The 24,466-nt window shown below is 37.3% G+C and overlaps 1 protein-coding gene across 3 annotated transcripts in view; it reads left to right on the top strand.

Moving 5' to 3' along the window:
- csmd3b (CUB and Sushi multiple domains 3b) overlaps positions 1–24,466 on the top strand; it is a 407,371-nt gene that overhangs the window by 205,297 nt on the left and 177,608 nt on the right. For all 3 annotated transcript variants that reach the window (XM_053228561.1, XM_053228560.1, XM_026929912.3), the window contains exons 8-9: positions 12,493–12,580; positions 15,412–15,536. In XM_053228561.1, coding sequence (XP_053084536.1) covers positions 12,493–12,580; positions 15,412–15,536 — 213 coding nt within the window. The remainder of the gene's footprint in view (positions 1–12,492; positions 12,581–15,411; positions 15,537–24,466) is intronic.

Below are 24,466 nucleotides of genomic sequence, written 5' to 3'. Positions count from 1 at the left end.
CCATTACCACTCCGAAGTGGATTATGTTGATATAACAGCATGGTCAAAAGTCTATTATTGCGCTTATAACACAGTGATTTGCCAATGATTACAATTTTTAATTTAGTAATTAACAACACATTGCAAATTTTAACCATTTATAGATACATTTAATGTTATGGAACAAGTTAGTTTGTTATCGCTTACATTATGAACAGTCATTCATTCACTAGCCTCTCCTGTATTCTGTCTCTTGAAGTTACTGAGACAAAAAAAAACTTAGCTTGTATTGTGACTGAGAAACCAGAAAGCACAAAGTCCTCCGTCCTGAAGACTCTCCTATGTTAGTAAACCTACTGAACGTTACAAAGCGATGATACTCAAGACTCCTTCCATAAATGTTACATAAACCTCTCCTAACAAAAAGCTTCACCATATCAACAATTACACATCTCCTTTGTTAAACAACACATTTTTAAAAAATCAGTTTTTTATTAACCTTATATTATGTGGAGCACCTGCTTTACACGTCCCTGTCTATGAGCTATGTTTTAGAGCGGGTGCATTAATATTAACCTGTGATTTATGTTACAAATATGTACACATATTTACAATTATTATCTTTTCATTAAATATATATATATATATATATACATCTTCAATGCATTATATTTAACATTCTTAATGCATATGTGTATACAATACAATATGTGTAATGCCTTATAAATGTATTATAGCATGTTATCAATGTATTTATAGCTCATTATAGATATGGCCTGTATAAAATATTATCATTAATGACTATATTCAAAGTAGTGTTATAAAAATGCTTTATATCTTAGCTATCAGTGAACAAGGTAGGAATATGTGTGGCTTTTTTGTGGCTGTGCTTGTTTTCTGTAAATGTGTGTTGTGACAAGTCAGTCTGTCTCCAGATCAGGTACTGTGTACTTACTGCTGACTCGTAGCCAGGGTTACCTGATATTAAGTGTGTTCATGAAAAACTGTCTATGAATTCATAAACCATACAGTTTAAATAGCCAGATTTATATGCTAAAACAGATGCTGTTTAAGATAAACAACAAAAGGCAAAGGTTGGAAGCGGAAGAGGAACAGTGTGTATGTTGGATGAAAATGCTCAGTCTTCTGCGTGACGCACTGGAGGCATAGCCTCAGCAGTGATGCATTGTTTTTGTCTGCTTGTGCATGTAACTGTCCTTGGCGAGAGGAAATTCAGCATATGCAATGTATGTGTGCGCTATGATGTTCAAACAGAAAGCTAAAAGTGTTACTTGTTAAAAAAAAAAAAATCAGAATATGTCATTTTTCAAGGTGTGTCTTGTTTGTCGTCCTGTTGGGACTGTAAGGAAACGTACTCCTGACTCCTTGCCAGTGTAGCATGGTTTGCACAGACCCCTCTGCACAATCTAGATATGGGTGCATGCAAGCATGTTTGTCACCTTGTTTGCTTGCCTGAGCACCGTTTGTTTGGATGGACCTCTGACCACCCAACGGTTGCATAGCTAAATGCATGATGGGATGCTCAGTTGACCAGGATACAAAGGAGAGCATGGAGAAACTTGGATATATATATGTGTTAAGAAATATCATTACTTAGTATTTGTGATTTATGTAAGTGTATAAGGATTTCATGTAAGCATATTGTTTTTTTGTTCCAGGAAAAACATGATTTGGTTCAATGAATTTATATAATATGTGCCACTGTAACATAGTGGTTATGAAAAGGGTTCTGCTGATTTCAGGAGTTCAACAGGTTTTGAAAGCTCATAGTGAGTTGGCCGAACGTGTGGATAAGAGAGACGATGATTGCTGTTAAAGACAGAAAAAAATAACTGATATCTGTGAATGTCTGTCTGCGTGTAAGTGAGTGTGTGTGTGTGTGTGTTCTATGTGCTTTAAAGGGTACCTACATTACAAATGTACGCTATATGGCCAAAAGGTTTGGACACCTGACAATAACAATCACATAATATTTTAATCTCCCATTCCAGATGTAGTCCCCCTTTTGCTGTTAAGATAACCTCCACTCTTCTGGGAAGGCTTTCCACTGTATTTTGGAGCGTGGCTGTGTGGATTTGTGCTCATTCAGCGACAAAAACATTAGTGAGGTCAGGCGAAAAGGCCTGGTGTGCAGTTGGCGTTCCAGTTCATCCCAAAGATATTCAGTGGAGTTGAGGTCAGGGCTCTGTGCAGGCCACTCGAACCTGGACAAACCACATCTTCATAGATCTCGCTTTGTGCACAGGGTCATTGTCATGCTGGAACATGTTTGGGCCCCTGTGGAACATGTTTAGTTCCTGTGAAGGGAAATTGTAATGATACAGCATGCAAAGATGTCCTATACATTTGTCTGCTTCAAACGTTGTGGCAACAGTTTGGGGAAGAACCACATATGGGTGTGATGGTCGGGTGTCCACATACTTTTGACCACCTAGTGTGTGTGAAAGTACATTAGCTGTAAGGCACTAGCAAATGTAGTGCTGTGACTGGATGGGCTAGTCTATAATATCACCTTGGGTTTTACACTCCATTGCTTTTGAATGTCTGGGAAAATGATGCAAAAAAAAAACAACAACCTGGAAACAAAATGCTCTGCAGGAGATGGAAAAACTCTAATTGAGGAGACTAAAATTATTTTTAAAAACCACATGGCATAGTCATCTGACCATTGTCATTCTGAAGTGCAACAACTTAACTGAAGCCAAAAGGGAGTTAAGATTTATATTTACATTATGTCCTTTAACAGATGCTCTCCGTCAGAGCAACTTACAAAACATGCAAACAGTTGAAGGCACAGTGATACATGGCATCTAGCGAATCTGCAAGAAGTTATGACCTGAAGGACAAGAGACAGTTGTTATTTTATACAGGTGCTAGAGTGGTCTAGGTGGTGATAAAATGTTCATAAACAATACAAATCAGCTATCCAATAGCAAGCATCTGTGAAAAGAACAACTTTAAACCTATGTCCATAAATAATAATACAATAAACCAAAAAAACAAGAAGTTGCAACCAATGCAATTTAACTGCAGAGAAGATAAGGTGTTATCATACAAACTGCATGAAGAGGAACGTCTTTAGACTTTTGTGTTAGGAATAGAGAAACAAGACTCAATGGAATGAATTTCCAAAAGAGACTAGTTAAGCAGCAAAGGAGTCTCTTTTTTGTTCTGGGTCTGTTTTGAAGCTTAACCTTGATGCTCAACAGACTGTGCGATAACATGTTCTTCATGTCAGAATATATGATGAAGATCTTAAATTAAATGACTACTTCCTGCCATACTGAGTGTGCAGCGATGCAGCACAGATTTGTAGCTCTTCAACTGGAAAGCATGAAATAGTTTCATGTTGTCATAATAGCAAATAAACTCAATGCACAGAGCGTTTGCATGCTTATTAGCTAGCTACATACCTGGAAGCTGTAATTTATACACTGTTTCCCTCAATACTATGTCCCTTTTTGTCATGATACAACCATGGTGAGACATTCTTGCTGCTGCCGCAGTTCAACAAGACACTATTCTTTTAAGTCCCATGTTTAGTTTACAGTTCCACATAGCCCCTACCATATTTCTAGACATCATGTCATCTTATTCCGTCCTCCTGTTGGAGGATTTTTAGATGCATGTCATTGCAGTGGTCAGACTCTTTATCAAAATTTTTTGACACTGCCAAAACTTTGTCATCGCCTATCTCGCAGTGGTGCTAAATCAGCCGTTGGTAAGTACTTCACATTATACGTTCTAAGACCACCAATCTCAACTTCCGGCCAAAGATTATACTTTGTGATGTGCGATTTTGCCTGCAACAGTATAATCAGTGTAACAGTATAATCATACAGCTGGCGTTAGTATTAACTTTAAGGCAAATATGTTTTGTGATTCATATAGACCCATTCCAGTTAGATCTAGATTTTTTCCCCAGTATTTCCAAGCATTTCTCAGGTCACTTCCCTATTTCTTCATTTTCTTAATTCTTTAACTTGAACCCATTTCTTGAAATGTAACCAAAAATGTTAATACAGGTTGTTTAAAACCTGACTGGCAGTGCTAAAAAAGAAAGGTGTGTAGAAGTATAAACAATGTGAAAGATAGTATTGAGGCTTTTTTAAGTACAGTAGAGGTTTAATCAGTGTTAACAGTGCATGAGAGAAAACCAACATGGAGTCGCCAACTGTAACATTTCTTTGATATAATCAAAGAACTGTATTACTTCAGTATGGTGTTGTGAACACTGGTAAAGTTTAAGTTGGCAACTTTCATAAAAGGCATGGTGGTTCAGATGTCCGTGTGTCCGTGACTTCCATTTATTTGCACAGAATAAAGTTCCTGATGCCTATTGGGTGAGACAAGACAGCAGATGGTGTTTGTTTCTGCATGTTTTATTAATCTATTCCTAGTAAACAGCTATAGCTCAAATAGTCATGTACAGACATGTGCAAGGTCAATTCAAGCAGCAGTGTGTGACTACAGTGTTACCACGTTCACAATTTCTAAACTAATGCCATTAATGCCAGTTGGACTATAATGCAAAGAAGCTTACTGTGAAAAATGGTATGACACATGGTGCCAGACTTTTATTTTCCAGTAAATGGAGTTTAAAATGGATTTCATTCTTCCTGATAATTAAATGTAACTGCTTTTCATTCTATCAGACTTTAGTTAACAATGTCTCTGTTTACAATTTTTGCATGCTTACATTGTAAATTGGCAACATTCAACCTTGTTGACTCTCGCTAACTGTCATGAATATTCTTTGTACAGAGTGTTTTGTGCACATAAAATTATAGTTGTATTGAATGCGGCAGTTAAATGTCCAATATGCTGAATATTTCTTTAAAACGTCTCAAATGTTATGAGAAATCCATACTACCAAAAGGTGGTAATTAGTTCCTCTTACTTTTTACAGTAGCTTGGACTTGTTAAAAATGAACATTGTAAGTATGATCAAAAGCATGTTATTCAGAATTACAGAAAATCATGTTTTCATTCACAAAGTGGGACAAACAGTAAGATATTCATAATATCCCAGAAATCACTAGACACTTCTCTTTGTTATATTGTTGTTATCGTGATGAAAACTGTAGACTGCCATGAACAGCTTATCAGATGCTTATTATCATGTCAGATGTGTTAAAATGTCTGAGTAGGGTCGACATGATGAGAAGAGTGACAACTTGATAGTCTATAAATGATCTACTAAACAAGAGCAACAATCAGCATCAAAATCATGTGAAACAAAAACAGGAACAGTTGATAGGCGATAGTGTCTATATTTTATCCACTGCACATCAGCAACCATAAAATGTTGAGTTCGTTTAGAATTAGTTGATAAGCTGATTAGTGACAGTCACCTTACATGTTGGTCATCAGCTTGTAGTTGGTCCAGTGGACTGTCTAAATAAAGCATTACCTTTCACTTAAGCTAAAATTAATTAATCTAAAATAAACTTTTCAATTAAGTCAATATGGAACGAATGACATATGAGGGAATGTTTCTGTTCTTCAAAAATAATAGACACTGTCCATAATGTGCTTATACCACAGTGATTTGCCAACAATACCAATTTTTAATTTATTAATGAACAACATCCCATACTCTTTTTACTGGTTTATAGTTTAATGTTTAATGTTGTGGAACATGACAAGTTAGTTCCTGTGATCGCTTACATTATACCAGCGATAAACAGTTATTCCCTCACCAGCATCTCCTTATCTGTCTCATGAAGTTAATGAGGACAAAAAGGCAACTTTTTTATCAAGAAACCAGAAAGTGTAAAGTCTTTCCTATGCTGGGAAACTTTACAAAGCACCGTGGCTGTTACAAAGCTCTGACACCTGACACTCCTTTACATAAACGTCCTTTGTTAATCAGCATGTATTTTTATTTGGTTTATTATTGAGTTTTTGTGGAGTCCCTGTGAATGACCTGTTACTATAGAAACAAAAGCATATTAGAACGAGCACATTAACATAAATCTGTCATTCATGTTACAGCTGGAGCTACTGTCTGAGCAGTGCTTCTGACAGCTTCTGACAATCAGATTTAAGAACTCAATCACACTATGGTATAAATTAAATTAAAATATACAGTAGTACAGAAGTTTCTAAGTAAGTTAGTCACTGCCTTATACATTCCATCACACAGCAACTCATATCTTTTGTACACTTTTCTGGCCAAAAGCTTCAGAATCTTAATGGTTACAATCTGATTGGCTCTTCATATTTCTGTGTATACAAACTTCAGTGTGCCAGTTTTCAGGGGAAAACATACTTTTGAACACTGTATCACAGTGAGGATTTTGAAGCAAGACATAGTCACTGGAATGAAAAAAATTCACCGAATCCTGTATGTAAAATAATTAAAGAGATGAGTAAAGAGTTAGTCGTGATTAAAAGAATGCCATGTTTTCTGATATGCTACAGGAAGACGTATGGGGTTGGTTACCTGCCATGTCAGTCTGATTGCCCTTTGCTGTGAAAGGAGACAGGTCTCTAGCGACAGCTAGCGACAGTTAGAAATCTAGTTTTCAAGACTATCAAGTGAGACAATTTGTTTTGTACGCCATCACACTGGATTTGAAATGAAACAATGACTGAGTTTAATATTCAGAATGTCAGCCTTAATTTGAGGGTATGGACATTATAATAGGGTAATGGCGGTGTGTCATATTCTGCTCACTTACATACAAATATCAAGCGCTTTGCAACATCAGAGGACAGATTCAGCATTCATCTTTTGACCATCTTCCACCCAGAGCTGCAAGGTTCTTTCATGTGCAGCTGGCATGACTCACCTGGGAATAACCGCAACAAGCAAATGAGGAAATGGGGCAGAAAGGACTACAGGTGAGGGTGAAATGCCGCAGCCACTGGTCTCCTCTGCCATTCACCGGACAATAAACTGGAAGCTCTCAGAAGAAGAGTAAAATTAGCAACTGTTGTGTTTCATGGCACCCTGAACATTAGAAACCAGCTGTCAGGCTTTTCTACTCACTGCCACAGAAAAGAGGATATGGAGTTCGATTCTACATAAACTATAGGGAGAATAGGGACATAGCTACAGTGACTGGAAATGCACTGGAGTTACTTGATATTGTGCAAGTTTGATTGTTAATGTCCTGGGACCTAGGATACAACTACACTCCAACCAGAGATGCCTATTCTTTCCTTCATTGTCTACACCTTTCTTTTAATCCTACTCTTTTAAAGCCCACTCTCAAAGGAATTCCAACCAATCCACTCCTGCAAGATACTCTTGACTAATCCTGCCTGCACACACTTGGTAGTATTTCTCAAAATTTAAACAAATTAGTCATTTAAACCACCATGTCTGTAGAGGATAAAGAAGGAACTCAGTAAACATGTTGTGCAGCACTGCAAAAGCAACTTATACACTCTCATGTTAATGAAATTAGCCTTTCTTTGTCTGGAGAGTAAAATCTGCCCACTCGGTCTTGATGCACGCCTCTCCCTTGGATCACACATCATTATCTTACAAATAGAGACTGGAATATATGAAGTCAATGATTTTGAGTTGTTCAGTACAGGTCCAGGAAGATGGACAAGAAGACAAAAGACAGCGTCCTTTATTTCCTGTTCACCTGTGACAGCATGGCCAAAGACACATCCAGATTCAGAACACCACCAGTTTGGGTATGATCCCTAATAATAATGAGCCATGACTCTTCTGACAGATTGGAGTGTGGACAGTAACTCAGCAGGTTTCTCTTAGCAGTGCCTTCATCTAACTGCATAAACACAGATATTCTTATCCAGTGATTCACCGGATTGTTTATCCTATCTCTCTTTCATTGCCCAGCAGGAGCACTGATTCATTTATGAGCACTTTGTGTGCTGGTGTCAACTAAGGGACAATTTCTCAACAATAGAAAAGAACATAAATGTCATATTTGTTTGTTTGCATCAACCACTGAGGCCGTTTTTTTCCTCTTAACAGAAAATGCATACACAGTTGTATACCTTTGTACTTTCTAGAGGATTTCTCTAGTCGCTACCCTTTGTATAAGTCATTTTAATTACCAGAGGCTTTGTGTTATGTAAATCAAAGCTTAGTATTTGTGAGGGTGCAACACAATGTCATTATCTGTATCTTTATCTGCTTAGTGCTCCAAATATCCATACCTGTGTGTGTATTTGTCTACAGTAGGGAAAAAACACTGGGAAAAAAATGACAAAACTGTCATCATGGTCTCTGAATTATGCCTCTGACAGTTACTGAACCTCAGCCACATCATCTGTGTTCATAATTGGTCTCAACTAGAGATCTGCACAGGACTGTTTTTTTAGTCCTGCTTAGGTAGTTATTATATTTGTACCTGTGATATTTTAGGTAGTTATTATATTTGTACCTGCCTGTGATATTTTCTAACAAATTTAGTTGAATCCATTTCCAAAAATAATATAAACAGACTAGTAGCCTAATTTCGACCACCACAACCCTGACCAGGCAGTTACTAAGGATGAATGAATCAATGCTGTACGTTCATGCTCATGAACATGACCTTTGCTTGTCCCATGAGTTTCATATGTGACCGATTTATTGCACCCACATGAAAGTAAAAATCGGCCAATAATGCAACTTTTTTGTTGCATTTCGTGGGATCCCAGTCCTGATGCACATCTCTAGTCTCAACCAGATGCCCTGTTTAGAACACATTATTCATTCAGAATAAAGTATTTGTATTCAGTTACATCCCTAGTAAATGCATACATGACCTTAAAGAAAAAATGAACTGTTGTTTATTATTTTGTAACACATTCCTATACACTGAGCAAAGTTGCGGGCGCTTGATTTCTTACAAACACCAGAAATATACAGTGAAATCCTTTAATCTCTTTAAGCAGTTCAGTGCTCCCATGCCGGAACAACCATCCATTCCTAGCATCCATATAACTGTGACTATATTAATCCAAGGAGATGTGCAGTTCTCCTTCTATGCCAGGTAGACTGGATGAATTAATGGATGCCAGCAACCACAAAATACATTCTGTGTAAAATAGAATCTTGTTTTTCATCTACTTTAGTCCTCTCCAGTTCCAATAGCTATTAAGTGTGCCCCTATATTTCGAAAGATTACAGCAATCTAGCAGGGCAAAGGCTGCGCGTGCTTTTTTCAGGGTGTGTGGGTTCTGCTGCTATTTCTACCAGCCACTCAGAGCAAGTGGGAATGCAGCCAGTTCCTGTGGACTTCCGACCATGGGCGATAAATGACACAGCTGGGTCTCCTTGTTAGGCAGTATTTTAACTAGAGGTTTCATGTTTCCCTATTTGTTATGTGCTATATATGCTGCCAAAACAAATTTGCATCCATTGTATGTAATTGTTTCCTGTTCACGTATAGTTCTCAGATGTAAGGTTTTCTTCATTTTTTCTATTACGTAATTAATATCCCAGCTGGAAACAGGTCAAAATGTGAGAAAATATACATACCTTGTGTCTGCCCCTGCAATTTGTGAGTAAATACTTTATTGCCGTATGTATTTTCAAAATGATGACTACCAAAATAATATACTTGAAAGTAATTTCCAACTGAAAATAGGAAAAAGTCCCAAACTTCTAATTATGTAGCTATTTAAAGATAGAATTTGTTTCAGGGGCTTTTTCCAGATCAATTTCTTTCAGCAGTAAGCAATATGTATGATCAATGGGCTTAAGGGCGAGTGTTTGACTTTGTAAGCCAACTTTATGGCCTTGAATTCCCTGTACTGAGATACTGTGCACACCAGGTTTATATGGTGTCTGTTTTCATTACCACCAAATTAAATGCAAATGTATCATGCTGAAATATGGATGAGGGAAAAGGCCGAAAAACTGAATCACTATCCAATGTAATTTAGCAGACCAGGACCTGTTTAGCTGACATGGAATCCTTGAGACAGGCCTTAGAACCATGGCATTCCCTGAGTTATGTTGGACACGCTGTGCATTTTTCTGGCCATCTCACCAAATAAATTAGACTGTTATCACCAACTGCCTGTACACCCAATAGTAAAGAGCCAACTTTTTAATCAACTAAATGAGTAGACTGTGACTAAATTTCACACATTTAAAAGTTATCCAGCCCATTGTTGTGACTGGCTTTAATCAAGAGTACTTTAAATATCATATCTAAATTTGTACATCTGCTGTCCTACTAGCAGTGCAAAAAATAAATCATTGACAGTGGACATCTACAAATACATCACTTTTTCCTTGACAGCACTCTATTAAATCTCACTCATTCTGCTGATAGCATATAGTACAACTGGAAATGGGAATGAAGCACACAGTGGAAAATCAACACAAACTAGATTCTGGTTCTCAGGAATGGAAATGACACTCCCAGACTTTGGAAAGAGCTGACAAACATGTTAATGGTAAAACTGCCACTTCAGAATGAAATATCAACGTCGAAGATGCTTGTCATCTATGTCACCAATTATGTTGATGATGTAGTAGTTACCAAATCACTATAGCAGCTATAAACAGTCGTTCCCTCACCAGCCTCTCTTTCTTCCATCTCTTGAAGTTAATAAGACAAAAACAACACAGCTTGTCGTGTTACTGAGAAACCGCAAAATGCAACGTCCTCTGCTGAATTTACCCAGCTCCCCCCAGAGGGACATTATCGGTTGCTAGGTAACAGGCATAACAATTTATTGTTGACAAGTATGGGACTTTCTTTAAGATACAATGTTGTAAATAGGATATAATTACTAAATTAAGATAGGATTTTCTATTAATGCCAACTAAGTTCCCTATTAAAAACCTCTCAATTCAACAAAGTGGTCTAGGCCTAATCCTGAATCCAAATCCAAACACATAGAATGACATCTTTTGAAACTGGCAACAATCAGGCACCAAAAAAGAGTTCCTCAAGCATTCTTTGGATAGGAAAGGGTTCTTTACTTCCCCAAGGGTTCAACTTAAAACTCTCTCTGATAGGGAAATCGTTCTGTTGTAGAGCTTGATACAAAACCTTTAAGGATTGCCCCAGAGAGACAAGATGGAGAATGCTTTAAAGCCACTCACCCAGTAACACTGGAATTAGATGATCTGGAATTAGAATGAATTAGATTCTGTGAACAACTCTTAAACAGAAGGTTGCCCTACAAAGATATCATCCAATGAACCCTTTTTATAAAAGTATAGACATTTCATCAAATATGTATATATACAGCATCAAACTAAATCAGACAGTTTGTATTTTAAACATTGCCATTGTTTAATTTCAGATCTATAGGCAATGTAGCACAAATATTCCACTCTTTATTTATGGCTAGATTCTTAGTACATGTACTATATCACAGCTATTACAATCAGCACACTTAGGCTGGGTTTTGACTGTAAATTACAGGCAACATACTAGCAACAGGGTTGCCAGTAAAATACTGTAAACATTTACAGTAAAGTATATCTGTATATCTTACATAGCATAAAATAAGACATGATCCAGTACATTTGCTCATTTGGATGATGCTTTTTAGAAAAGTGACTTAAAACTGATGCAGGATATTGCAACTGATACAGCTGAGCTGAAGGGTAAGGCTCTTGCTCAAGGCCTCAAACATGGCAGTTTGGTGGTGCTGTGATTTGAACCTACCTCTTGCCAGTAAATTATTGTAAAATGTACAGCAATTTTTTTTACAGTGTGTATATATATATATATATATATATATATATATATATATATATATATATATATATATATATATACTGTACATATGTAAATAATGTCAGTTGTCACATATACCTGAATTATGTTATGAGAAATGTTGATTGACTAGGTGTGTGTGTGTGAGTGTGATTAGTGCACCTGGTGTTGAATTGCCAGGGGCAGTGTGTATGTGTGTGTCTCTGGTAATGACCTGCATTTGGCGTGAAGTTCACTCAGTAGGAAAACGGGAAGTGACTCACCATTCTCAGATTCAGATGGAAAGTCATCAAGCTGATTCACCCTCTAGTCTTTCAGCATGGCACAAGCCTACCATTCTTTTCATTTTTCAGCATATTTTTATTGGATTAGATCATACACCTTTATACAGAGTAATGCTCAATTTTTAACATTTCAGCTTCACCAGGTTAGTTTCTTGTCAAGAAGTTTTAAAATGTTTTTGCCTCCTCTATATACCTTACCTTGTCCTTGAACTCATCTTTTTAGAATGTCTACTTTATAGATTTTTTGAAAGTTTGTTAATTAAGCGCATATTTATCTCCTATAATTAAAGACAAGCAATAAATGCATAACAGTTTGGATCAGGTCCAGTGAAATATTTAAGATGCCTTGCCATGGCGAGGTCTTGAGCTTTATCACCTACTTTTCTGGCAGCACACATCAGCATGGAATGAAGCTAAAACATTTTATGTGTGTCTATATGTGAGTCTGCTTGAAGTCTTGCTACTCTCATTGCCATTTAGTAGTGCTATTACTGTGTCTTCACTCCTCTTTGTCAGCTGGTGTAACAGTTTGCTTTGTTCTGACTTTGCAGTGAACGAGGGTGGAATCAAACAGGCCTCTAACTCCTGTCCAGACCCGGGGGAGCCTGAAAACGGCAAGCGCATCGGCAATGACTTTAGGTAATCATCTCTGGATTCTTGGTGTCCTTTCTCCAGCCACTAATAAGCCTTCACTGAGTCAGACCTACTGACCACTACACCTGGTGCCTCTGTCACACATACAACCTATAGTGTGCGAAGGACAGACACATAGCGGGCAGTCTACAAAGGCAGAATCATTTAGAGCAAAAATGCTGTTTGAATACTGAAACTTAAAGTTTAACCTTTTAAAATTACATTTTAAAAAAGCCATTCAGGTTTGTTTTTTGTAGTTCATGTGTTCTCTTATTGAAATATTCATGAATGTTGGAAAGCTTCGTTTTACATCTTCAACTTAGTTGCTAAGAAACTCTGGTCTCTTTGACAGTTCCAAAATCTGTCAAGTTCTTTGAGGATGTTTTACCTAACATTTATTTATAAAGATTTCTAGTTGCTGCAACATTTAACACAACTGGGAATGTTCTGTGAGCAACAGTCAAAGAACTTTGTGGGAGGGAGAAATCATTATCAGAGCAAAGTTTTCTGGAAAATTACAATAATTCTTTTTGGAATGTTACAGTCTAACCAGAACCTGATGAATACTCACTGAAAGTTTCTAATAATGTTCTCTGTTAGAATGTTCAATTAGTGGAAGGGGGTGATTAGTGTTTAAGGCTGTTGAGATCAGAGGGTTGTGAGTTCAAGCCGCATAACCTCCAAGCTACAGTTGTCCTTAACCCTATCTTCTCCAGGGATACCATTTCATGGTATGTTTTCAACCCTGGGAGCTGGGATGTGCAAAGAAAAGATATATATATTTCACCCTATTGTGCTTCTGTATGTGACGATGGCTAGCTTCTCTGCTGGTTTAATCCTGAACTAATATCCTTAGATAGGAGATATTGTCTGCCTTTCAGAATTTCATTACACTGTCTACAAAACTTTAACATTGTCAAGGAATCTGGATTCGTGAGTCAAGAGATCATATAATTAAGTAGAGCTAGGTATTGGTGTTTTTATTTGAGGCAGAGTTTAGCATCTGGCAGACAGACGGCTATACACAGATAATGTGCTATACTACATTGACAGGTATAACAAACAGTGTCACTGATTTCATAATGTTGCACCACTTTATTTGTTTCTACAGCAGCTTACTTGGCTGAGCATTTCAGTTTGTTTACTCAGTCTCTGCATGTCTGTAGTTCTCCACTACTTTATCATGCTGACTAGCATGAAGTGCAAGTGTTGAAGGGCACTGCCTGAGTGAAGAGAACACAAGCTCAGTTGCATTATTGATGCTGCGCTTCCCGACAGGCACCTGTCATTAATATTGCTATCATCTGATTACTTCAACAACTCCTGTCCGACCACTTAGTGAATATAAATCACCCTCTCCTGCTAATAACACGCATTCCAATGCCATGCTAATAAAGCTGTGACAAAGAGGTTGACATTATGCATATGGAAATCAGAGCTGCAATGAATTAAGGCTGTCTAATTACAATTACGACACTGATACAGTCTGTGTGATGTTTTAGAAAACAGTCACCTGTGGAAACATGACCTCCTATTTTCACTATAATCATCAGTAGACTGTGTCTGACTGCAGATAATTTATGTACAGTTGTAACATATGCACATGTTGATGCAGTCCTTTCCATCACAGCCTGGTTTTGGAATGATTCCACAGACTGCACAAATGAAGCTTCAAGATTCCATTCAGTAGTTGCAAGCTGCACATGTAAAATGAAAATCTTTACAAAAAAAAAAAAAAACATGTTGTATACTGTATTCACAAGAAGACCTTTTGAATACAGTGAATATTTTTCTTTATTATTTTTCCCCTTATCAAGTATAACCATTAATCAAGAATGATGTGTTGACAGTGCAAAACAGTTTATGAAAGTATAATGGCTGAGCAGCAAGTTCTAGTGTGCATAGATCATATTTTTTGAATAAAATCCCCAATTGTTGTTCCCTTTCATTGGATAATTTAAAATGTAAGAGGAATGAAACACAGTTGAATGGATGAAATGGCCAAAGCAAACTTTTTTTGCAAGCAAAAAGAGAGAGAGAAATGCGCAATCAATTCCAGTGACTCATTAACAGATATGGACAAATTAAATGATTATGAATTTGATGATTAATTATAATTGTGAAGAACTTTGTGTTTTCCATCTGTTCCTAAGCCTTCATTTTCTTACTAAAATACACTATATGGCCAAAAGTTTGTGGACACCTGAGCATCACGCCCACATGTGCTTTTTGAACACCCCATTCCAAATTTAGTCCCCCTTTGCTGTTATATTAGGCTCCACCCTTCTGGGATGGCTTTCCACTAGGTTTTTAAATGTGGTTGTGGGGATTTATTTCAGCCACAAGAGCATTAGTGAGATCAGGCACTGATGTCAGGCGACGAGGCCTGGTGCACAGTCAGTGGGGTTGAGGTCAAGGCTCTGTGTAGGCCATTTGAGATCTTCCACTACAGCCTTTTCAAACCTGGTCTTTATGGACCTCGCTTTGTGCACAGGGGCGTTGTCGTGCTGGAACAGGTCTGGGTGAAGCGACATTGTAATGCTACAGCATACAAAGACATCCAATAAAATTGTGTGCTTCTAAATTGGTGGCAGCTGTTTGGGGAAGAACCACATATGGGTGTGAAGGTCAGGTGTCCACAAACATTTGGCCATATGTGCTTGCCTGATCCACATATCAGTGTAGGTTCGGCTCTTTTTTCTTTACTTTTCTTCTCCCGACTTTTATTTGAGGAACTTTTTCTGGTTTGTATATATGTGTGTGCTGTAATTTAATAGTGTGTGATTGAATCTGTGTGTGTGTGTGTGTGTGTGTGTGTATTTGTGTGTTCTCTTAAGCATTGGTGCCACAGCCCAGTTTACCTGTGATGAAGACTACGTGTTACAGGGCTCTAAGAGCATCACATGTCAGAGAGTAGCTGAGGTGTTTGCCGCCTGGAGCGACCACAGACCTGTCTGCAGAGGTAAGTCTCTCACTCTTCTCCTCACCAAACCTCCAGCACCAAATACTTCCTGTTTCCAGTGAATCAATCGGAAGACAAATCAAAGATAGTTATCAGCCAACATTGTGATATGATACATTATGATTTATCGCTTTTTCCATAGAATATAATGTGGTGAGATATGATGCAAGGTGTAAAAAAAATGCAATGAGAACTTGTAGGCATAAATCAACAGCATAACCAAGTTATAGAGGAGAGAATAACGGAGAGGGGGAAAAAAGTGTCTGCATTACAATGGGCTCTTTCACATTTTGATGACCATGATAACATCCTATTTGGAATCTCATTTGTTCTAATGTATGTTTCTCAGCAGATAGTAAAAATCAGTCAACTTTAAATGATTCTATCAAAAAGGCCATTAGTTCTTCATCACACGACTTTTGACATTCTGCATTCAACAAATGGGGAAGGAAGTGTTTTGCTTCAAGGGGCAGAAGGACCTGCTTCCTTTACACCATATCGAATTTTCCAGAAATCAATTCAGCCTCAGTTTCCTCCTGTTTGCCTGACTCATGCTGTTTGAACTGTGTGGCTGTATCCCAGTAGTTCAGCTTGGAGCACCAGTACAATAATGTGAATCTTTACCCCCCTACTGTGCAATCCACTCAGGTGTCACTGATCTTTCCCATCATGAAAACAGCTGTGATTGTGTATTAAAAGCTAACTGTGAAATATGTGAATGTGCTTTTTCAAGAAAGTGTTTAAATGCAGAGTGCATGACCAAACCGGAACATTTGGACATAATGCTATTGCTTTCTATAACCCAGTACTTCATAGTTTGTTTTAACTCTGGGTCTTATCATTTGTCTGCAAGAAATAGAACATCCATTTGTAACTGTAGTTGAACTTTGCTCAGATTGGTCAAAATCACAGGCCAAGTTTAGTTCACGTGCCTGGGGAGCTCATGCCATTTCATTTCATTTATATTCACACTAGATATTATTATATAATACAGTTCATGTTATGACCAAGTAGTATAATGTGTAGCAGTGTGGAAAAACCCAACAGAAGTCTCTGTGGCTGAACTCCCCAAACAGCAAAAAAATAATGGAAATGTAAGTAAACATAAATATGTTCTACCAAAACAGCATAGAAATGTTTTTTTTTTAATTTAGGCTACTTTCTAACCTTTGCCTTGGCTGTCTGACTGCAAAAATCGTGTCGGGTAAGAAGCCAGTTTCACAAACGCAGCTTTAAATGTAGTCAGTCTGCACACATTTACAGCTGTGTTTGTTAAACTGTAAATGTAAATGTAGTCAGTCTGCCTAAAACCTTGTTAGCTAAGTGGGATTTTATGATGATTTGATCAAGTTTTTGGACACTTAGACACCAAAGGAAGTGTAATGAGACACCAGCTGTCAGACTGACCCTGATACTCCCGTGCCATCACATCATCATCAAAACAGAGAAGAGCGCTTACACAATTCTGTACAGATGACTGTGCAAAGTTTTTAAATGTTCAAATGATCTCCTAAAAGGCATTAATAACAAGAAATTGAATCAACAGAACAAAACTGACTGAATTAATCGGCGGATTATTTCCCCACCAGTGCTAGCATGAACAGAGATCAGTGGTGTGAAGAGATGATGATGAGGCTCATGATGATGCTGATAATCAGTGATAAGTCACTTCCTATTATATACTTAAAATTCTTTAAAATTTGCAGTAATGTTTTTCCATTAGTAAATTAGGTTATAAATATAGCGGTAGGTGGAGCGTCTTTCTATGGAGTTATAGTGGAATCTTTAAATGTAATTTTCTCCTTTTTCAGTTTTGGTTTGGTTGAGATACATGCAAAAGACAGACATATTTTAGTTCAGGAAAATGTTGAATAGCCAAAATCAAATTTTGGCTATATGAAGGGTTTTCCCAGACTCCCAAACATGTAGCACTGGCAAAACATGCAGCGCACAGGATGGGGTTAACTGACGTGGCATCTGTGGTGTCCCCCGATAGTGTCCATTTGTTCTACATTACACTACAGGGTCCATATATATGGGAAATTAACACTTTTTAGCAAAATGTAACTTTATTTACAAAACATCCTTTACATGATTGCAATTTCTTTGTAAACACACAGAGTCGTCTCTCCCAACTTTGGCTCCCAGTTTGGCAACAGTGTCGTGTGTGATGTGCTTGCCATGTTTCCTGTTAAAGTCCATTGCAACCTTGCGACAGTTTCCCGATCCAGCCATGAGTATGATTTCAATACGTTCTTCTTTTGTCAAAGGCATTCTTAAAGGCTATCTGAAAATAATAATAATAATAATAAACTACGTAGGAAATATTTCGGAAGACATTTTGCTAAAAAGTGGTCATTTCCCCTATATCTGGAGACTTTTGGGACCACCTGTAGTAATCCTGTTTAAGGCAGCCACTGTAAATGCTGGTTCCAGTACTTATACATGCACAGTGAAAGCACAAGTTTCTCTCTGTTGTTACTTTTTACTGTATATCTGTAATGTACACTATATGGCCAAAGTTTTGTGGACCCTCACACCTACATGTGCTTGTTGAACATCCCATTCCGGTTTTAATCCCCCGCTTCACTGATATACTAATGTCCACTCTTCCACGAAGGCTTTCCACTACACTTTGGAACATGGCTGTGAGGATTTACCCATTCATCCACACGAGCATTAGTCAGTTCAGGCACTGATGTCGGGTGAGGAGGCCTGGGGTTCAGTCAGCGTTCCAGTTCATCACAAAGGTGTTCAGTGGGGTTGAGTTCAGGGCTCTGTGCAGGCCAGTCGAGTTCTTCCACTCCAACCTTGGCAGACCGTGTGTGGACCTCACTTTGATACAGGGGCATTGCCATGCTGGAACAGTTTTGGGCTTCTTGGTTGCAGTGAAGGGAAATTGTAATGCTACAGTAAACAAACACAAAGTTGCAATAAACCTTTACAGAATTTTTAATCATTTACCTTTCAATAGTTTTACTTATCTCTGTTTTTCAAGGAACTATCTCCATTGGTATTTTCCATTTAGTATTATACCAGCATTCCAGCTAGGAGTAAGATGTGAGTTTTAATTGATGTTCTGCCAACAGAAAAGAACATAAACACTTTGTTTCTCTTTCTTGCAACAAGAACATCCATCAAATGAGAAGGGTTCCCTTTTCTTTATCTGAATGAGCACAGTTGCTGTGGCAACCATTAAAAATTTAGAGCCAAAATGTCTTTACCATTGGTGATTTCATCAGTGCTGCTACCTAATGCCTGATGGCCTTATAGTGACAGTATTTTGTTAGGGACAAATACACAATGCATGGTTGCTGCATTCCAGGCAGACGGTCTAATTATGCTTAATTATGGCTTAAAATGCAGTAGAGTGACAGGGACAGCTTCAAGGCATAATTTTTGTCCTTGAGGAGCAAGAAGATCACAAAACATTTTTAAAACTCGTTGGTAAGGCATAAACCAATAACTCAAAGATCTTACCTTGAAAAGATTACATTGTGATATAAATTCATGGAATCTCTTGTCCGGTCTGTGGCTCATGCTGGTCTGGTGCAGTTGCTCACATTTGTGATGATCTTGTTACACCTTAGAACACGTTTAACATGTTTTTATTTTGATATATAACTTGATATCTGTAGTTTATCAGACACTGTCTTTAACAGAGTCCTTGTAAAGTAGGACATTGCGAGTAAGACATTTATGTTTTTTTCATGACCAGTTTGTATTTAGTTATACTGTGCAAACATGGATCCTTAGCTCTTGTTTCATGCTAGTGTAATTGTAGATTGGCAGATTGGCTTTGATAAATTGCCCCTAGTTACACTAATATGGCCAAAAGCATGTGGACAGCTGACATTCACACCCATATATGGGCCTTTCCCAAACTTTTGCCACAAATGTGGAAGCACACAATTGAATAGAATGTCTTTGCATGCTGTAGCTTTACAGTTTCCCTTCACTGGACCTAAGAGGCTTGAACCAAAGGACCATAAAGACATGGTTTGCCAAGGTTTGTGTGGAAGAACTCGAGTGGTCTGCACAGAGCCCTGACCTCAATCCCACTGGACACTGTTGGAATGAACTGGAACACCGACTGCACCCCAGGCCTTCTTGTCCAACATCAACTCCCAACCTCACTAATGTTCTTGTGGATGAATGAGCACAAAGGGTGTGTTCTTGCTTTGCGCTCAATGTTCCTGGAAAAGGCTCTGGATCCACCGCAACCCTAACCAAAATAAAGTGGTTACAGAAGATAAAGAAATCAAATCCAGTGATTAAGTGCATTACACACACAGTTTTTTTTTTCCATGACTTTGCAATGTAGAAAGGTCATTTCAAATTACCTGAGCATTATCGTCAGGGCTGTGGAATAAATTAATGTCAAAGCTTCAGGCTGACCTCATGGTGAAACTGATATCTCTCCACTGAAGGTAATAGTTAAATGACTGTAGAGGACTGATGTCCTTGTGTCCATATTGAAGGCATTTAGACACACCAGGCAACACATTGGCATATGGCCACGTTTAAAATTCCAACCTAAGACAGATGGTGCAACAATTTTCCTGGATTTTCATCAGCCTTATGTATGTAATGACAAATATTTGCTTTTTCTGAAAGTCTTTGAGGTATAACTGATGTGGTTTTGGGTTCATCACTCATGTTGTGTTTATGCATATGGTGATTTCTTGGAATCTTCAGAGATGCTGATTGAATGCTTTCCTCCTAGCACAGTGATCAAAGTGATGGAGGACCATAAACAGCAGCGGAGAGAAAACAAATTAACACATAAACACACTTCTGTTTTGATTGGGTCCAGCTGGTTTGATTTCTGGCCAGTGGGAAATATGTAATATGTTTTCTAGAAGATTAGAGTGATATCACTCATATAATACAAGTAATATTCGTATCATAACATTTTTAATAGTAATCTCTGAGGATTTATGGTGTGCTGTAGCTTACACGTACAGTACATTACATATATTGTTACACTGACCAACAATGTTCCTGCTGCATAGAATACATGAGTTTAGTTGTTTTTATCATGACTGCAAGCAAAAGTACTGTAGTTATGGGTGAATTATGACATTAATTCTTCTATTTTCTTCAGTTATTTATTTATTTAGAGCTTTCTTGCTGTTTACTGAGTTAGTTCATTGTCCCCACTGAGGTCAGTTTCGATGATAGAAAACCTAAAACAGTGAGTATAATTTCTAAAAAAGTATACATGATATTCATCATATTCATTAGACATTTATCCAGATGCCCAAATGTGAACGTTTATCTGCAGTCCACGGTTCTTTTTAAGGCGAGACACTGCAGGTGAATAGGGTAATTTTTTTAAAACAATAAATATCACAGTCAAATTTTGTTAGTTAATTGCTGATATTCTTACAAGTATTTTTGTGTCTTAGACCTTTATTTTAAAAAAAAACCTTTTACTTATGCAATCGTTTAATTAATTATGCTTAAAATGTCATGCTTAATTAAACAAAAATCTAGTCTTTTGATGATGCTAGAAATAAAATATTTATTTCATGATGAAGACTCTCAAGAGGGAAAGAATTTCTATAAAAGTTTGATGGAATATCATTTCTTTATTGTTTAATCAATACTGTTATAAAAATATTTTACATTATTTTTAGTATAAAATCAAACGTAAATCAAACAGTTGTCAACACTTTGGGAAATCCCTCTGTAAGATCTTTCTACTTAGGGATAGGAATAAACACATACATTTTTTAGGTCATCTAGAAATAAAGTTTGGGTTTTTTTTAATATAAATATAGAAGTTTTATATGTTAAATATAGAAGTTCAAATAGTAATAGATGCAATTTATCCAAAAATCTGAAAAATGTGACCAAATGTTTCTACCTGCAGTGTCTTACCCTAACATTTACCTGTCCAAAAGATTGGAAAATATGAAAAAAAGAGGCAAGAACATAGGGACAAATGACTGACATATGTTCATATATTTTTTAAATCTCATTTTCTTATGACATTCCTATTAATTTTTATAGTCGTCCCTGTTCTTGCTGAGGCAAGGTCCTTATTTTCGGATGGTAGGATAGAAAGTGACAACAGATTGTTGTGCAAGTAATCAACTGTTTTCTCCCCCTCCTGTCTTTTTAGAGATAATTTCTGTTTGGGCAAGCTGTGCCCAGCTAAGACCATTCATTTAGCAGGCCCTAATTGATCTGTCAGAGATGTCACTAGCATGCGCAGATATACTGTATATCTCAGAAAATACAGAAGCAGCGTCCTGAAGCAGCTCTACAAACTCCTGCTCATCCATAAGTTCTTGTCACTGCTTTAACTAAAGCAGGCTGAGAAATGGTGACAAGCCGAAAGAGGGAGCAGCTTCTGTTGAAGTGTTTATAGACTGCTGGTGCCCATTTCTTTAGTGTTACAGGTTTAAGTTAATAGATCAAGCCAGAACAAACAACAAGAAAAAGTATCAACAGATGTATGGCCAAGGATTAATCTTGAAGGACAAATTATTATGTGAGTTGATTTTAGAACCAAAAAAAAGGAAACACAAGGAAGACAAGACAAACTAACAAGACAAACTGGTTTGGAATAAAGTGGTGTTTTGGAATGGAGAGCCTTGCAGTAAAATGCACTTCTTTGTGTGATCTGTACATAGGTGGTAGTTATTCTGTTAAAGAGGATGTACATGCAGGATGCAGCGAGTCGCTGTCCAAGTAGTAATTCTGGCATACTGTTGCCAATAATTCCTGTATAAGGCTTAGTCCAATTTTTGGAAGGATGCAGACAGTTGCAGCAGACAGAGTAACAAATGCTGCTCTAGAAGTACAGAATCAAGATTGCCGTGCAGTGGTGTTGGTGATTATTGGGTTTGGTGCAGCTCAACAAAGAACAATAAACAATACACTATACAAAGTGCAAGTCAAGACAATAAAACAGCACCTGCATGGATGAAATGTGCATCAGTACTGAGTCAGTGCAAATTTAGCCAAAATGTAATGTGCAAAAAGTTGCAGTAGTACAGATGGACTAACCAGTAGCTGAAGTAATGATTGGAGTTACAAACTATGAGCAGTTATGAGTTGATTTCTCTGAGGAAGGAAGTACAGTGGCAGCAACCCGAAGTCTAATGTCTACAGCATATATTTTTGATCCTTGTCCACCTGAAATATTGGAATCCACTAAAATGTTGGGGTATTTGTGGCTATTTGAGAATACATTTCAATCCCACTGCCCGTGCTTCATGTTCTTGTCCTCATTTTAGCATATTCAGCATAATCATTACTCATTTTACAAACTGAAATCAAATAAAGAACTGGTCTATTTGTGTATAGTTGTCTGTTTACAAGCAGAGTTGTTTTAATAGCCTACGGTTGAATATACTCAGACGTTTTCTGCTGATAAAGTCTTTCTTATAAGATCTAGTGTAAATCTGATTGTTTGTGTCACACCAAGACTCAACAACAACACTGCAAATATTCGTAGATCAACATACTGTTGTGTATTCTAGCAAGCTAGCTATCTTGATTATTAGCTTGTTAAAACTGCGTTCTGATTCGTCAGTGAGATTTCATACTACCAAATACCACTTTGGAAACCACCATTGTTTTGCCGCATGCAACTTCTCCAACCTTTTAAAATGAATTGACAGCTTGCACATGCTGCATCCCATGTATCTTAAAGTGGGTCTTTATCTGCCTGATCACTTTTGCAACCTGCAGGCTGTAAGGACAGCTGTCTTCTCTATTAGGGGTCCTTATGCACCAAGAAATGGCCACCTGCTAATGAGAAGGAAAATCCCATTCTCTCACTACCACAGTGCACCACAACATGGTCTGTCTTACTACGTGTGAGTGAGAAGTGTGTATGTGTATGGTTCCAGACCCCATGCAGCTCTCTTTTTCTTAGATAGACACACACAAAATTTGCGTGGTCCCCTGACCTTTAAATCGCTGCATTTATGTCGCTCGGCTGTATCTGTTCCTGCAGCTACAGACTGCACAAACTAATTAGGAAGATTGAAATGATGCAGAAAATTGCCTAGATCTATATTTTCAGGAGAGCCCAAGGGCATTATGAGTTCATCATCAGTTCATTCTCCCTAGTTTTTTTTTTTTAAATATATAAAGCTATTGGGAGCCCATTATAATTTGTCATGCAATATATATATATATAAAATTAGTTTTGGCTTGATGGGCCATGTAAGGAATAACACATGATGGGCCATGCTTTTATATGAAAATATTTCCCAGAAGTGATTTATTTTCCTGTAGCAGCACAGTCCATAGTGTTTTATTCCTCCTATACCACAGAGATTTGCCAGCAATTAAAATTTTTTAAATTTATTATTTACTGTCACCTCATGCTTTTAAATCAAATATAGTTACATTTAATGTTATGGTTCATCTGCAAAACAAATTAGTTCCTGTTATCACTTACGTTATAGTATCTATAAACAGTCGTTCCCTCACTTATCTCATTTTTAGTCTCTCTTGAAGTTAAAGACAGAAAAACTCAGCTTGTCATGTTACCAGAAAGGACAAACTCCTCTATCCTGAAGACAGAAAACATCATCACATCAATGATTTAACTTTTTCATTATTGTTGTTATAAAAAAAAATATGTTTTAAATTTGTTTATTATTATGGATTAGATTAGATTAGATTATGGGGAGCTTATACAGGTCCTATATACAGGTCCGTGTGAATGAGATGTTACTATGGAAACAATACCGTATTACAATGAGTCCATTAATATAAACGTATCATTTATGTTACAGTAGGAACTACTGTCAGAGCCATGCTGTTATAGAATATTAAGCTACACTTTCTGATTCAAGAATTCAGCATCACTGTTGTGTTAAACCAATATCAGTATGTAATAACGTGTTATTCAACATTACTGTTGTGTTAAACCAATATCAATATGTAATAATGTGTTAAGC

The sequence above is a fragment of the Pangasianodon hypophthalmus genome, chromosome 23, assembly GCF_027358585.1.
Source record: "Pangasianodon hypophthalmus isolate fPanHyp1 chromosome 23, fPanHyp1.pri, whole genome shotgun sequence".
Classification (NCBI taxonomy): domain Eukaryota; kingdom Metazoa; phylum Chordata; class Actinopteri; order Siluriformes; family Pangasiidae; genus Pangasianodon; species Pangasianodon hypophthalmus.
This window is presented reverse-complemented; position numbering and strand designations above follow the sequence as displayed.